The sequence below is a fragment of the Schistocerca cancellata genome, chromosome 4 (genome assembly GCF_023864275.1).
Source record: "Schistocerca cancellata isolate TAMUIC-IGC-003103 chromosome 4, iqSchCanc2.1, whole genome shotgun sequence".
Lineage (NCBI taxonomy): Eukaryota > Metazoa > Arthropoda > Insecta > Orthoptera > Acrididae > Schistocerca > Schistocerca cancellata.
Window position 1 is genome coordinate 364,890,213 of NC_064629.1, and position 14,334 is coordinate 364,904,546.

The following is a 14,334-nucleotide window of genomic DNA, read 5'->3' on the forward strand; positions in this document are numbered from 1 at the left end:
CCTTACCATTAGGCTATCCAAGCATGACTCAGGGCCACACCCAAACATCCATATGTTGTCAACCATATCCCTTTTGTGTATTCCCATACAGGGAGCTACTTTGTATGCTGTCAACCGTATCCCTTATGCGTATTCCCATACAGGGAGATACTTTTAGTTGAAAGTCTGTTGCTTGGTGTCGGCAAATAAATATGATATTGCAGGCACTGCAGCCATTTTTGTGCCAGTGATCCCTTCCACATCCATTTGGATTAGTGGAATCCCCTGGCGTGTCAGTTGCCAACAATAGCCTGAAGGGTGCCTCTGAACACCCTCCATTCCCACAGTCAGTAATCAGATGGACTGTGTCTTCACCCGTGCCTCTATTCCATCCCCCCCCCCCCCCCCCCCTCAGTGGCATTTCTGCTCATATGCACTTGTTTAGAAGGGTGGGGGGGGGGGGGATGGCACAGGATCTGGCTCCATGGAAGTTGAATGCCTGCTGGAGGAAACTGACCTGAATGGCCATTAGAGGGCACTGTCTTGCCACTACACTGCGCTCACAGCATGAGCCACTCTGCTCACCATGTGAACATGCCTGCCAGTAGAGTTCCTCACAGCTTATATAATTATGGCTGCCTATTAAATGGTCAGTCAGTTCCATACTCACACCTGATATTGTTAGTTACTATCAATGCTGTATTTTGGAATGTTCATGATTCTGATTGTGTCTCTCTTCACTCTTGGCCTATTGACATCATTGTGGTGCAGGTTTCCACTTTGTGCCTCATTGTTTACATAAGCTGCTTTGAACTTGGCCTTCTCTGTGTCCCACTCACTGTTAGTCAGCTGTGTTTAGCTCAGCTACCGCTTGGTGTCATGTTCTCTTCCGAAGGCAGCCCTTTCACCTAGTAGCTTAAGGTGTTTCTCTCTAGGTCCTACAGCTACCCTTGGAAACAGGACTTTCTTCTTTCTTGTTAAACCTATGGCCATGATTGTGAACAAGTTAATTAAAAAGATTCCAGATACTGGTGGTATGTAATTAAATAGCATCTGAGAAAATAAGTGACTGATGGATCTCAATTCCTCAGTACTCTGATGGTTATCCTAAATTCAAAGTTAACCATGAGTTACTTATTTGTAATTCTACTTTCTTTTACATGCATAACTTTTTTTAATATTAATAAAGATGATAAACTGCATTCCCTGATGCCTTAAGAATGAGTATTTCATTAAATAAGTCTGTATAATGCAATGTTCTTGCATCATATTCAAGTATCCTTCATTAGTGGCACATAGGCCTATATGCAGTCAAGTGCTATTATTTGATGGAGCTTATTATATTTTTGTTTTATTGCGATAACGATGTAGTTTACATGTATGCAAGCACTGGCTTACGCAACTATTGTCATTTTCAATTGGCTTGTGCAACTATTGTAATTTTCAATCACATTTATCAGGCTGGTGTACTTTCTGCTGGGCCAATACTATGTTCAGATCTTCCATAGTCTCTTTTCTTCCTGCTTGTAAGATCAGTTTGTCAATAATGTCACTGAAGTCTGTTTTTGCGTGGATGACAGGAGTGGGGAGGCAGTAACTGATACCATTTATTGATAGCAGTTTTTATTTGTATTCCTACTGGCTGGTATCAGTGAATGAAGGACAATTAGAGAAATTTATTATACATTTATATGCATCTTTTGGCCTCCTGGGGACTCAATGCCCTGATTTATTGTGAATGAAAATAAACTATGTTTGAAAGTGTAATGTAATATGGGTAGATGAAAAAAATCACTAGGCAGTGGCACGAGAAAACAGGTGTAAATTGATATTGGAAAGTGCTAGCCAGTGGCTCCTTCTGGCAGAAGAGTTAATGGGACAGGACAAGCGATGAAAGAAAAGGACTTGTAAGGGTTAGGAAATGGGGAAGTTATGGAAAAGTCATGACAGAGGAGGAGAGACTTTTCATCCTTTCTATTAAGTCCCCCTGGCCCAGGGTTCTGGCAACTTTTCTACAAATCTCCCAATTTCCAAAACCTCACCTGTCCTTTCCCTTCATCCCTTTCCCTTCAACTTTTCTACCAGAAGAAGGATTCACTGGGTCCAAAAGCTTGCATGTTTCCATATCTATTACATATGTTTTCTCCTGCCGCTGCCTGGTGAGTAGATTTTTTTATCTGTCCATATTATAATATACTGACTACATTATGAGTACTCCAGACCACATGCTGAAAAGGATTTGACATTTTTCTATTGCTTTCTCAAGGACTTGAAACTGAAATTATGAATAAAAGATGATATGGATGGGAGAGGAATTGAAGTTTTTATTAGAGAAACAGCTGCATCTAAAAACTATTGCATTTATTATTAAGTAATGAATATATACTTACTTTGCAGAGTAGTTGGGCCTGACTCAGGTTGTGGCAGTCCTGTTGGTTTCTGTGGGTTAGCTGAGACATTATTCATAATCCTTTCACATACAGAACTGAGGGATGGATAATACTGTGTAGACCCATATAAGTCTGACAATGAATTTGGTGCTAGTGTATCACCCTGATGAAGCTGTATTTGAGAAAAAAAACAAAGTATCTAAAATATAAGTGCACTTACACCAATATCATCAGAGGCAGAAAGAGACAAGAAGCAATCCAAAAATTATTTATGTATCATATGGCATACATTTCAGTTTTTGAATCGCAAGAATAGTTGTACATATAAAAAGATTACTAAACTACTAAATATCAACATTTCAACACAGATCTCCAGCATAATATAACAAAATGATAACAGCTATAGTTGAATATCCAGGTCTTGTAGTTTATCACATCATTTACCACCATCAGGAAACCTTCGAAGGGACTTTTCTAGGCGTGTGTGGGACATGTTGATAGAACATGAGCAACTAGAATGAAATTTTCACTCTGCAATAGATTGTGCACTGATATGAAACTTCCTGACAGATTAAAACTGTGCCAGACTGAGACTCAAAATCAGGACCTTTGCCTCTCACAGACAAGAGCTCTGCCATCTGAGCTACCCAAGTACAACTCACAAACCGTCCTTGCAGCTTTAATTACACCAGTAACTCGAACATGAGCAAGTGTCTGTCATTCTGCATCACAGTCACAAGATGGTGCTCAAGATTTTTACCACTTGTGGAGAGTGTCTGCATATTTTCCATGGCCTCTTAGGATGTGGTTCATGGTAGTCCAAACTGCCTGAGGCTGGTCCAATCCAGGGGGTTTCTCCTGGATGCAGAGCAGTTTCAGGTATTGTGGAGGACAATTCTGTTGCCAACTGCATTTCCATTTATTAATAGCACTGAATTCATTTCCAGTAAGAGTCCTGGCTGTGGTAAGAGTGGCATTTGTTGATCTTAATCTTTTTTGCTCCACATAATTCAGTATTGGAAGGTTGGGGTTATCAACTATGTTCTGGTATTCTGGTAGTAGCAAACACTTCTGTCTGACATCAGGAGGTGAAACGTGAGTCAAGAAAGGTAACTAGTATGTGTGTGTAGACTGTATCAATCCACTAACAATACACATGACTTCATTACGTTGTGTATTTATATTTTTCACATATGGTCTATTAATATAAATCCTAGTGCTGATATTTGAAATTTGTTCACTGATAATCCACAGCTAGTGCCACAGAATTTATGGACAATGCTATTTCTGCTTTTGAACTTAGTAGATGTTAGTTATCCAGAAATTAATTGTTAGAGTAAAAATAATTAATGTTCCTTTTTGTTCATATTTTGAGTGCTGTATTTCTCATTACTTGGAAATATCCATTTAAGTTTTAATTATTGTATCAGTGCAGAAAGACAGTCTTATCAGAGAGTTACCAGTGTCCACTCTCTGCTCTTTACACCTTATAAGTTATTCTGCAGCTAAGGCATGGCATTGCCATCTTTTTGCAGCCTATGTTATTTGACTATGGATCTACATTTACCCTGTAGCTAAGGTTAGGTCTTGCCACCATTTTCAAAGCTGTGTTATTTGACTATGTATCTGTGTTTATAGTTGTGTTTGCAATGTTTGTTCAGGTAATTTTCCATGATCTCTGTTATTTACACTAATATTATTCTCATTTTCTGGCATTTACTAATAAACCTTGTGGCGACAGTCGACCACCAGTAACTTCATCGGTGAAGTGCAGAGTAAATGGTCTTTGGAGATGGGAGTTCTTTGATTAGTCCCGTCTACTACTTGACGGAGTGATACACGTGTCGTGAATTTCTGCAATGATTTCCTTGTGTTCTCTGTAATCATACGAACCTTAATAAAAGTGTCTTATTGCAATAAGTTGGAGTTTTCTGTGAGTGGCCCATCACTACAGCCAAAAAACCCACATTGGTGACTCCGAGTTGCGAAAATACATTGCCGTCGAGATCTGGGTACCAGCGGTTTCGCGCCAATAGGCAATGTTACAGCCACCAGTTTTTCCAGCAGTGCAGGACACTGTGACCGCAGAATGGACATTTGACTGTGAAGTGCAACGCTTTACTCCGTGTGCTACTAATACACCAGGAATGTTTGTATCTCCGGTGTTTGCCTTGCCTGGCCGGACGACTCTAACCTCTGCCGGCATACCACACCGGGCACTGTACACATCATCGCGGACACCTTCTACAGCATTCTACGCTTGACAGAATGCTCCTCCAGCACAATACCCCAGAAGCCCCGAGTTTCTACCGCATAACATGGACTACGCGGCCGTCCAGTTTCTGGGTCCACATGCACGGCCCACCCCTCCTCAGAGTGGCCCACCATTTAACGTGTCCCCCTCCGCACCGGTCGAAGGGACACTTGCGCCAGGCCATTTATATGGCTATCCGTCCTGCCGCCCCGTGCACACATCGGGCGACACACCTGTCGTGGTTCCGCCCCGTCACTCTGCGCTCAATCGCGATCTCACGCCTCTGCTCGAGATTTCAGCTGCATCGGCGGTTGATCCTTCCACGCCTGCCGCGCCGTGCTTGTCGTGTGGCCGTACAGATTCCATGCCTACATGGACTGTATACTATGTCTTGACTACACAGCTACCGGATGTTCAACACAACACATCGCCTGTCACTGAGGCACAGTTCGCACCAGCGAACACCGTGCAGAATCCCTGTACGTTTCATGCCTTTCCTACAGCCCCGCAAGCACTGGCCCCTGGTAATTTTCTGAAGCTGCCGCTGTTACAACCAGACAACCCAGTGACGTGGTTTACCTTGGTGGACAACATGTTGGACAAACACGATAATGCGGATGACAACACTCGTCGTTTTTTGTGTTTAGTGAACCACCTGCACAACCACCCTGATCTCATCAGTGACTTGTTGCTGAACCCACCCAAAAGCAACAAATATGCCTCTGCTTGTGCAGTACTCATTGAGCACTTCTCTTGTTCGCCAGCCGATACAATTCACAACATAATTTACGATGAGACTTTAGGCGACAGAACACCCTCACAGCTGTGGCGATGCTTGTGTGCGCAGGTCAGTAGAGAGATCATCCCGAACTTAGTGCTCTGGGCATTGTGGTTGGTGAAGCTGCCGCAAAAACTACAGTTACATTTGCTTCCACATACCGCAGCGTCACTTGAGGATAAACTACGGCTGGCAGACCAGGCATACGCCATTATTCGACACAGCCACCTCCCACCACGCAGCACAGTGCCTAATACCGCCGCGGTTGGTAATCCTGTGATTATACTTCCACCGTTGGGCGGTAGAGGCCGGGCACGTGCGTATCGCGGACAGCACACAGAACAGCAGCCATCTAGTGGACAAGACCTGGAACCGCCAGCGGGTCGGCAACAGCCTCTCCCCACCCCAACCGGGCTAGTGCCTGCCCGCCCCGCCTTCCCCTCGCTTGACGCTGCAGCTGGCGGGACAAGTACAGCTGACTCATGCATATGCTGGTTCCACTCCACTTTCAGGGACACCGCTCGCAACTGCCGCCCACCCTGCACGTTCCCAAACGCCGCACGTGGGCCGCAGTAGGCGCCACGGCCCGCGGATACATGCAGGGGCGCCTACAGATGTTGCATTCCGTCAGATCCCTCACCTCACGAGGACGTCTGTACGCCTTGGATTTAGGTTCATGCCGGTATTTTCTCGCCTATACCGGAGCAGACGTTAGTGTCATACCTCCCGCATTTTCTGTAAAGGACACGACATCAACCAAACTGTCCCTTCGAGCAGCAAATAAGTCGACACGTCATGTTGATGGTTTGGCCAAGTTACCTATTGAACTCATACCTGGCAAACAGTTCACTTGGTCCTTCCACATGGCTGACATCGAAGATCCAGTTTTAGGCATTGACTTCCTTTTCCACTTCGGACTGTCTCCAGATCTTCGGTCAGCCACATTATTGCACCACGCCTTGTCCACTCATACTGCACGTTCAGTTGCCTCTTTGGCCCCCCCCTCCCCCTCAGCTTCTCGACGACTTCAACACAGCTCCCATTGAGTGCTCTTCACTGGCGGTCAGCCTCACAACTTCCATTGCCCAGCCCCAGCCCGAAGGCCCTGCAGTCGACGATCTCCATACTCACAACCAGGCCATATCGTCGGCTATGCAAGCCCTTACTGAGGCATGATGCCTCGTACAACGCCTGTGAATGCCACCACCATCCGACACTGGAGATGCACCTCGGGGAACTTTGTTGCCACCGACACAGACAGCTTCCCCGGCACATCAGGTTAGTGACTCTTGCGTGCTACCAATTCCCGTTCACAATGGGCCCCGAGCGAGTTCCCCTTGCCAAGTTGAACGCTATCATCATGAATGGCATGACACACAAAATTGTCACGACAGATGGGCCACTAGTGCATCATAAAGCACGCCGACTGCCACCACATAAACTATGCCTCGCTAATGCCACAGTGGAGGAACTTCTACGGGCAGGTATTGTTCGTCCATCAGACAGTAACTGGTCCTCACCCATACATTTAGTCCCCAAAAAGGACAGCACAGTGTGCCTCTGCGGCGACTATCATCGCCTCAACGCGCGGACGGTATTAGACAATTATCCTATACCTCGCATACAAGACTTTGTGCAAGTACTTACCAAAGCACACATCTTCAGTGTCTTGGACTGCCGCAAGGCATATTTACAGATACCAATGGAACAGAGTGACATACCAAAGACAGCAGAGATCACACCTTTCAGCCTGTACAAATTTCGTTACATGCCTTATGGTCTCAAAAACGTGGCCCAAACTTGGCAGTGTTTTATAGACTCACTTCTGTTTAACTGCACATATTGCTACGCATACCTTGACGACATATTAATTTTCTCCCCCTCAGAAAGGGAACATGAACTCCACCTGGCCATGATACAGTACTTATTGACACGTAACGGAGTCGAGATCAATGACAAGTCACAACTCCACTGCACCACTGTCACTTTTCTGGGGTACACTGTCTCCTCGGATGGTATATGCCCCCTGCAGGAGTGGGTTGACTGCATTCGCGATCTACTTCTCCCAGTGTTTTTTCGCAAATTACGCTGTTTTCAGGAACTGTCCATTTCTACCGTTGTAACCCGCCAATGGCGGCAGCAATTCAAGCCCCCTTAACTGATGCATTGGACGGGAAACAAAGCTCTGGCAGTCGCCGAGTACAGTGGTCTGACAACATGGTGAGAGCTTTTGAAGACCTTAAATCAGCGTTACCATGTGGTGTCACTCTCGCCCACCCTTTGCCAGATGCCTGCATCTCTATTACAGCGGATGTAAGTGATTTTGCAATTGGTACAGTCCTCCAACAGCATGTCAATGACACGACTCAACTACTCCGTTTTTTTTTTCAAAAAACTATTTACAGCTCAACGTAAATGGTCAGCATTTGACAGAGAACTGCTTGCAGTTTATGAAGCTGTAAAATATTTCTGCACAGACGTCGAAGGAAGGAATATAACAATTTTCACAGACCATCGCCCCCTCGCGGAGGCTATCCGTAACCCCGCTGCTGACCTTCCCCCACATTGGTTTCGGCAAATGGACTTAATTTGCCAATACACAACAGACATCCATTACACTCGGGGTTCTGAAAATGTGGTGGCTGACTACCTATCACGTATCACTGCAATTTTGTCCCCGATTAATTTCGACGAATGGGCCCACTTACAGGACAGTGACACTGAATTGCACAACCTCCGACAGGATCCAGATACTCCCCTTCAGATCGTTTTGTGCAACCTACCGGGCTCGGCCAGGCCACTGTGGTGTGATACATCCATGGGCACCGCCCGGCTTATTGTTCCCCCCCATGCTGCGTTGCCAAGGGTTCACTTCTTTACATAACTTGGCACATCCTGGTGTTAAGGCTACCATGCGCTTGGTTACAGAACGCTTTGTGTGGCCAGGTGTGAAGGGGGATTGTCGTACTTGGGCTCGTGCTTGTTTACAATGCCAGAACAGCACAGTCAGCAGGCACACACAACCTAGTCTAGGTAAATTCGACATCCTGAAAGGCCACTTCCGACATGTACATGTGGACCTCGTAGGACCGTTACCCATGTCTGATGGTTTCAGGTATATCTTGTTCGTCATTGACCGCGTTACCCATTGGGTGGAGGCAATACCCCTGCAGGACATCACAGCGGATTCCGTAGCACGCGCATTCGTGTCCTCCTGGATAGCTCGATTTGGCTGCCCTACATCCATCACCACCGACCAAGGAAGACAGTTTGAATCCCTGCAGTTTAACAAACTCTGCGTCCTATGTGGGGTGGATAGATTCCGCACTACGGCTTACCACCCTCAGAGCAATGGACTGGTTGAGCGGTGGCACAGGACCCTTAAAGCAGCACTCATGTGCCACGGTGGTGAATGGTGCGACGCCCTTCCCTGAGTTATGCTAGGAATACGCACGGCTTACAAGACAGACCTCCAGGCTTCACACGCAGAGCTCCTGTACAGTGAGACCCTAGTTCTCCCTGCAGAGTTTGTCAATGACGAAGCAATCGCCGACCTATCTGACCACCCCACACTAGTTGAGCGTGTGCGGACACACATAGCCGTGATCCGCACGCCTCCTCCATGACCACATACCCGTCCTCAGGTGTTCCTGCATTCAGCACTGGACTCTTGTGAGTTCATTATGTTAGGGGATGACACAGTCAAACCGGCATTACAGCCACCTTACTCTGGCCTGCATCGAGTAGTGGCTTGCATGGACAATACTATGGACATTCTCGTCAGTGGCCGCCGGCAGACAGTTTCCCTCCAACACGTGAAACCAGCCTGGATGATCGAGGAATCTGTAGCATACACCCCCGAGTTGAGTGTTCTTCCATCAGGTGACAACCCCGATCTCACACAGACTGCCCACTCCCCTGTGCCCCTCCATGATCGTATGTGCACTGAGCCTACACCTGTGGGCAACTCAGTGGTTGTGTGTGATGATACTCTACCCTCATTTCACACAGGCACGGTGTGTGACAATCCACAACCTCAGGCTGAACTACATGTTGCGTGTGACATTACCCAGTCCCAAGTGTTGGCACCCAATACCCCCACAGAGTGTTCCAGTGTTTCTCCTAAACTATGTTACTTCCCCCCCCCCCACCCCCACCTAGTGCCCCCTACATCCACTGTCGACAAAATTTGCATCGCAATCAACGCCTCTGAGTGCCCACACGACGAGCTTTCCTTGCAGCTCCACGAGGGATCCATCTTCATCCTCCGCATAGGGAACACTTCACGTGGGTCCACACCCACATCACATATCACCATCTTGCACACAGTCCCTATCCCAAATGGGGTAGATATGGCTGCCATAGCTGCAACATTCAGCACCGACAGGATGCTCAAGATTCGCATCCCCTCTCCGCCGGTGCTGCAACGACGACATCTTCTGTGCCAGTCCAGTTGATGCGTGCAGGTTGGGCAGTCCCCCCCCCCCCCCCCCCACTTGATGGCGGACTATACGAGCGCTAGTCCACCCTGCACAGACAGTATGGACTCGTAGCACATGCTGCTATCAACCAGCGAGCATCCCACTACGCCACTACACAGGAAGACACCCACGTCCTGCTCCCAGTGCTCCACACTCCCGTGGAGGAGGGGGGGGGGGGGGATCTGTTGTGATGACAGTCAACCGCCAGTAACTTCACTGGCGAAGTCCAGAGTAAATGCTCTTTGGAGACAGGAGTTCTTTGATTAGTCCCATCTACTACTTGACGGAGTGATACATGTGTTGTGAATTTCTGCAATGTTTTCCTTGTGTTCTCTGTAATCATACGAACCTTAATAAAAGTGTCTTATTGCAATAAGTTGGAGTTTTCTGTGCGTGGCCCATTGCTACAGCCAAAAAACCCAGAACCTCAAATATTGTATATTTAATGTATAAAATAAGAAAAGCTGTTATCAAACCAAATAGTGGTATAATCACCATAATGCTATACAATGCATTGTTTTGTTGGAGGTGAAATGCCCTTGCATTCCCTGGACACATAAAATGATTTATCCAATGATTCACAGAGAAAACTCAGCTTACATGGAATACAGTACATGCTGCACCTTGACATCTTATCAAATACACAAAACATTGCCACAGGAGAAACTAATGACAACAAAAAACTAAATGAGAGTTAAAACTTTAATTTTTCGATTTTTAGTCATTCATCAAACTGCTCTCTTTAAACGTATGTCTTTCAGTTGATATAGCTAAAAAAATATGTCTTGCCTTTTACTATCACTTTTATCATATAAAACCATTCTATGTGGGTATATATGAGATAATAAATGGTAGGCTCATGATGTTAGTGGTTGGATGAATAATAAAGAGAATCTGGCTGTTGAAGTGAAAAGTTTTCTGTACTCGTTTGTATTTAGTGCTCTCCTTCTGTGAGTATAATTGTTGCTTTTCAGTACAGATAACTGTTACGAGTACACATAATGTGTGCTGTGCTGATATAAGGAGAAGTAATACAGTGTAACCCACTGTCAACTTATTGCTTATGTTGCAGAGAGCACCAAGTCACCTGACTTTATATTCTTACTCAAATGATGAATTTTAACTGTTTGAAACTTGCATCCTCATTTTATCAGATTCAGGCTACATCTGTTATTGTTACATGCTTTGCTTCTGGCTCAGATCTGGTTGAAATTTGCTCCTCAAAGTAAAAACTAAGCAATGGGATGCATGAGATCATTGAAGAAGATTGAAATTGTCATTTAAAAGTGCTGAACTGATTAAATGAAATACATATATCCTGAAAAAGCTCTATGAAAAGAAAAATGCCTCATAAATTTTGGCCTTATGTTCTGGGTTGTCATTTAATAGTCTGCAGGTGGCTAATCCTGGAACTCTGAAGATTTATTTAATTGTTTTTGTACTGTCTAGGCAAAATTAGTCCAAAGAAAAATTATAAGCTGTTGTATGCTATGCAGATAGTAAATGGAAAACTTTTTAGTTCCCATTACAAACAAAATGTTGCTTGCAGTACCATATAATATGCCAAGTTGATAGATGACCCTAAACTGTTCATATATGATATTTATTTTAATAATATTTATTGACACTGATACCAAAACTTGGGTACCTAATATCTTATTGCACACACCTTATTGAAATTATTAAATAACAATTTTGTAAAAGACAGGTCACATATTAAATCTGAGACTTAAGTTTAAGCAATTTTTGCAAGTAGTATGAGGAACAAGAATGCAGCATTAACTAAACACTGCATATGGTGGCATTGTGAGTGATTTTGTTACTTTTGTCATCTAGCACACATTGGACTGTCTCTTATATTTATTGAAAGCATTTTGATGTAACAGTGAATCATATAGACAGTCCAAGCATGATTTATGACTATCTAACAGACACTCAGTGATCACAGAAGTGCAATTTTGTCAGATAAAGATATGTTTGGAGACTGTGGATGTAATGTGATGTTAACTATTGATGGTGTGCAGCAGCAAACAACCTCAAATTGGTTTTGGTTTACTTTTGTTGAAAAAGTACCATTGCTGGTTTATATACAAAAAGTATTGTTACCAGTTTCGAGTTGATATAAAACATCATCAGACAGCTTGCATGCTTTCATCAAAACACATTATGTTGGTTTACAGGTTATCTGCTTAGTGCCAACACAAATTCACAGCTACAAAAGTAAAATAATGATAGTTGTTCTATCATATTCACATTGTTTGTATTTTTACACACATATTATAATGAAAACCAATGTATGTGGTGTGTGTGTGTGTGTGTGTGTGTGTGTGTGTGTGTGTGTGTGTGTGTGTGTGTGTGTGTTTTAGAGAGAGAATACAAACAATAACATAAGTATGATTCATTGGAGAAAAATTGCAAAAAACATGTTCCAGGTTGTAATGGTCGCCTAGTCATAGATATTGCTAATTGCTATAATCGCACTATTTCACTCCCATTTATGGAGCTTGTTAGCACTTGATGTTAGGTTGGCGCCATTAAAATGCATTGTGTTGTTGTAATCGCTGCTACTTGCTGGATCGCTGCTGTGTCTCGATGCTGATGCTGGCTCTAAATCTGGTTGTCTAGGGTTAAAAACATGAGGTCCCGTGTTTTTTATGTGCTTTTGATGATAAAGAACGAGTGAAACCAACAAATATGTAAACTTCAAATATTTATTACTCTGGTGGCCATCTTAATTCCACTGTCCACCAAAGATCATGACACAACACAAAGTAGTACTTCCTTTACATGTTCTATGCATTGTTTATCCACCTCAATCAATAACACACAAACACACTTTACCAAAGTGACATTCCGACTGCCTCCCGACCCTTCTTGCTGCTTGTATTTATAACATTGTCAAAGAACTACTAAAAAGAGATACAGTTTATAAGTCACATGTACATCTGTTATCATAATTTGTGCAGAAAAGTTATTAATTTGCATCGAGTGACATAATTTAACATGTTATTAAAATGACAGACAGATTTGTTGACTTGACAGAATAATTCTTTGTTACAAAAAGGCCGTTTTTTAGAAGTTTGTCAATTGACTTCTCTAATTTGCATAAATAAGTAAATAACATGAATTGTTAAGAATTACATTGGTTTTCGTCTAAAATAGGATTGATTTTGTGAATACTGAGTGAAACTGCTCCTAGTGAACAAATAGGTTTCACTGGGTGATTTTTATTTAAGGAGATCCAAAATACCTAAGTTGGTCACTATTTTTCGTACTTCATATTAATTATTTAAGATGGACTTAGTGTTTTTACATGATGACATTTGCTGTATCAGTGATCAAGTGATATAAACTTTTGTGTGGGTCAGTTACTCAGTATAATTTAATGGGTTGACTGTTTATGCAGACATGTTATGCAATCATTGTTAACATACACAATAACTTTTCTATAATCATAAATACTCATTAAACTGGTTGAATTTGGAGGGTATCACATACTTCAGTAAAGTAAAGACTTTAATATGTTCCGTTACAAGGTGCACATTTCACGTAAGTTGCAATGAAAGTTGTAATGCAAACATCACTGTTAAACTTTCATAGTTGTGAATTATAGTTTATTCTAGCGCAGCTGATATGTAAAACAACATTAACATATGTTTTGATGAAAGAATGCAAGCTGTATGATGATGATGAATTGTATCAGTTCAAAATTGATAATGATACTTTTCCAGTACAAACTGGTGATAGTAATATTTCAATAAAGTAACCAAATTCGGTTTTGGCTTGTTTCTACTGTGCAACATCAGCAATTTAGGTTTTAGAAGTATTGTCTCCTCCTAATGGCAGCAGCGACCAGCCAAGACAGAAGCAGCAACAGGGAAGTAATCTATTTTATGACTTTAACGAGTTCCTTACCAGGAACAAATTGTATAATTTCATCTGTGTGCTTTGACAGTTTAGTTTCTTGAGTTTCTAAAAAGTACTCCATTTATTCTGTGCATAGCATACAACAGCTCATAATTTTTCTTTCTGCTTGACACAGGCCCATTGATTAAATACCTAGGTATAACACAGCAAAGCAATAGAAAATGGTATGAGCAAGTAAGGATTGTGGTAGGGGAGGCAAATGATTGACTTCAGTTCATTGGGAGAATTTTCAGAAAATGGGGTTCACCTGTAAAGGATAATGCATTGGGATAATTTTCAGAAAGTAGGGTTCACCTGTAAGGGATATTGCATATAGGACACTAGTGTTTGCGATCCGCATCAGGTCAAATTAAAGACACATCGAAGCAATTCAGTGGCAGGTTGCTAGATTTGTTACCAGTACATTCAAACAACATACAAGTATTATGGAGATGCTTTGAGAAATCAAATGAGAATCTCTGGAGAGAAGGTGATTTTCTTTTTGAGGAACACTATTGAGAAAATTTAGAGAACTGACAGATGAAA

The 14,334-nt window shown here is 43.2% G+C and overlaps 1 protein-coding gene across 4 annotated transcripts in view; it reads right to left on the reverse strand.

Moving 5' to 3' along the window:
* LOC126183662 (metal cation symporter ZIP14-like) overlaps window positions 1–14,334 on the reverse strand; it is a 386,045-nt gene that overhangs the window by 82,284 nt on the left and 289,427 nt on the right. For all 4 annotated transcript variants that reach the window (XM_049925807.1, XM_049925809.1, XM_049925810.1 and 1 more), the window contains exon 5: window positions 2,370–2,541. In XM_049925807.1, the coding sequence (XP_049781764.1) occupies window positions 2,370–2,541 (172 nt within the window). The remainder of the gene's footprint in view (window positions 1–2,369; window positions 2,542–14,334) is intronic.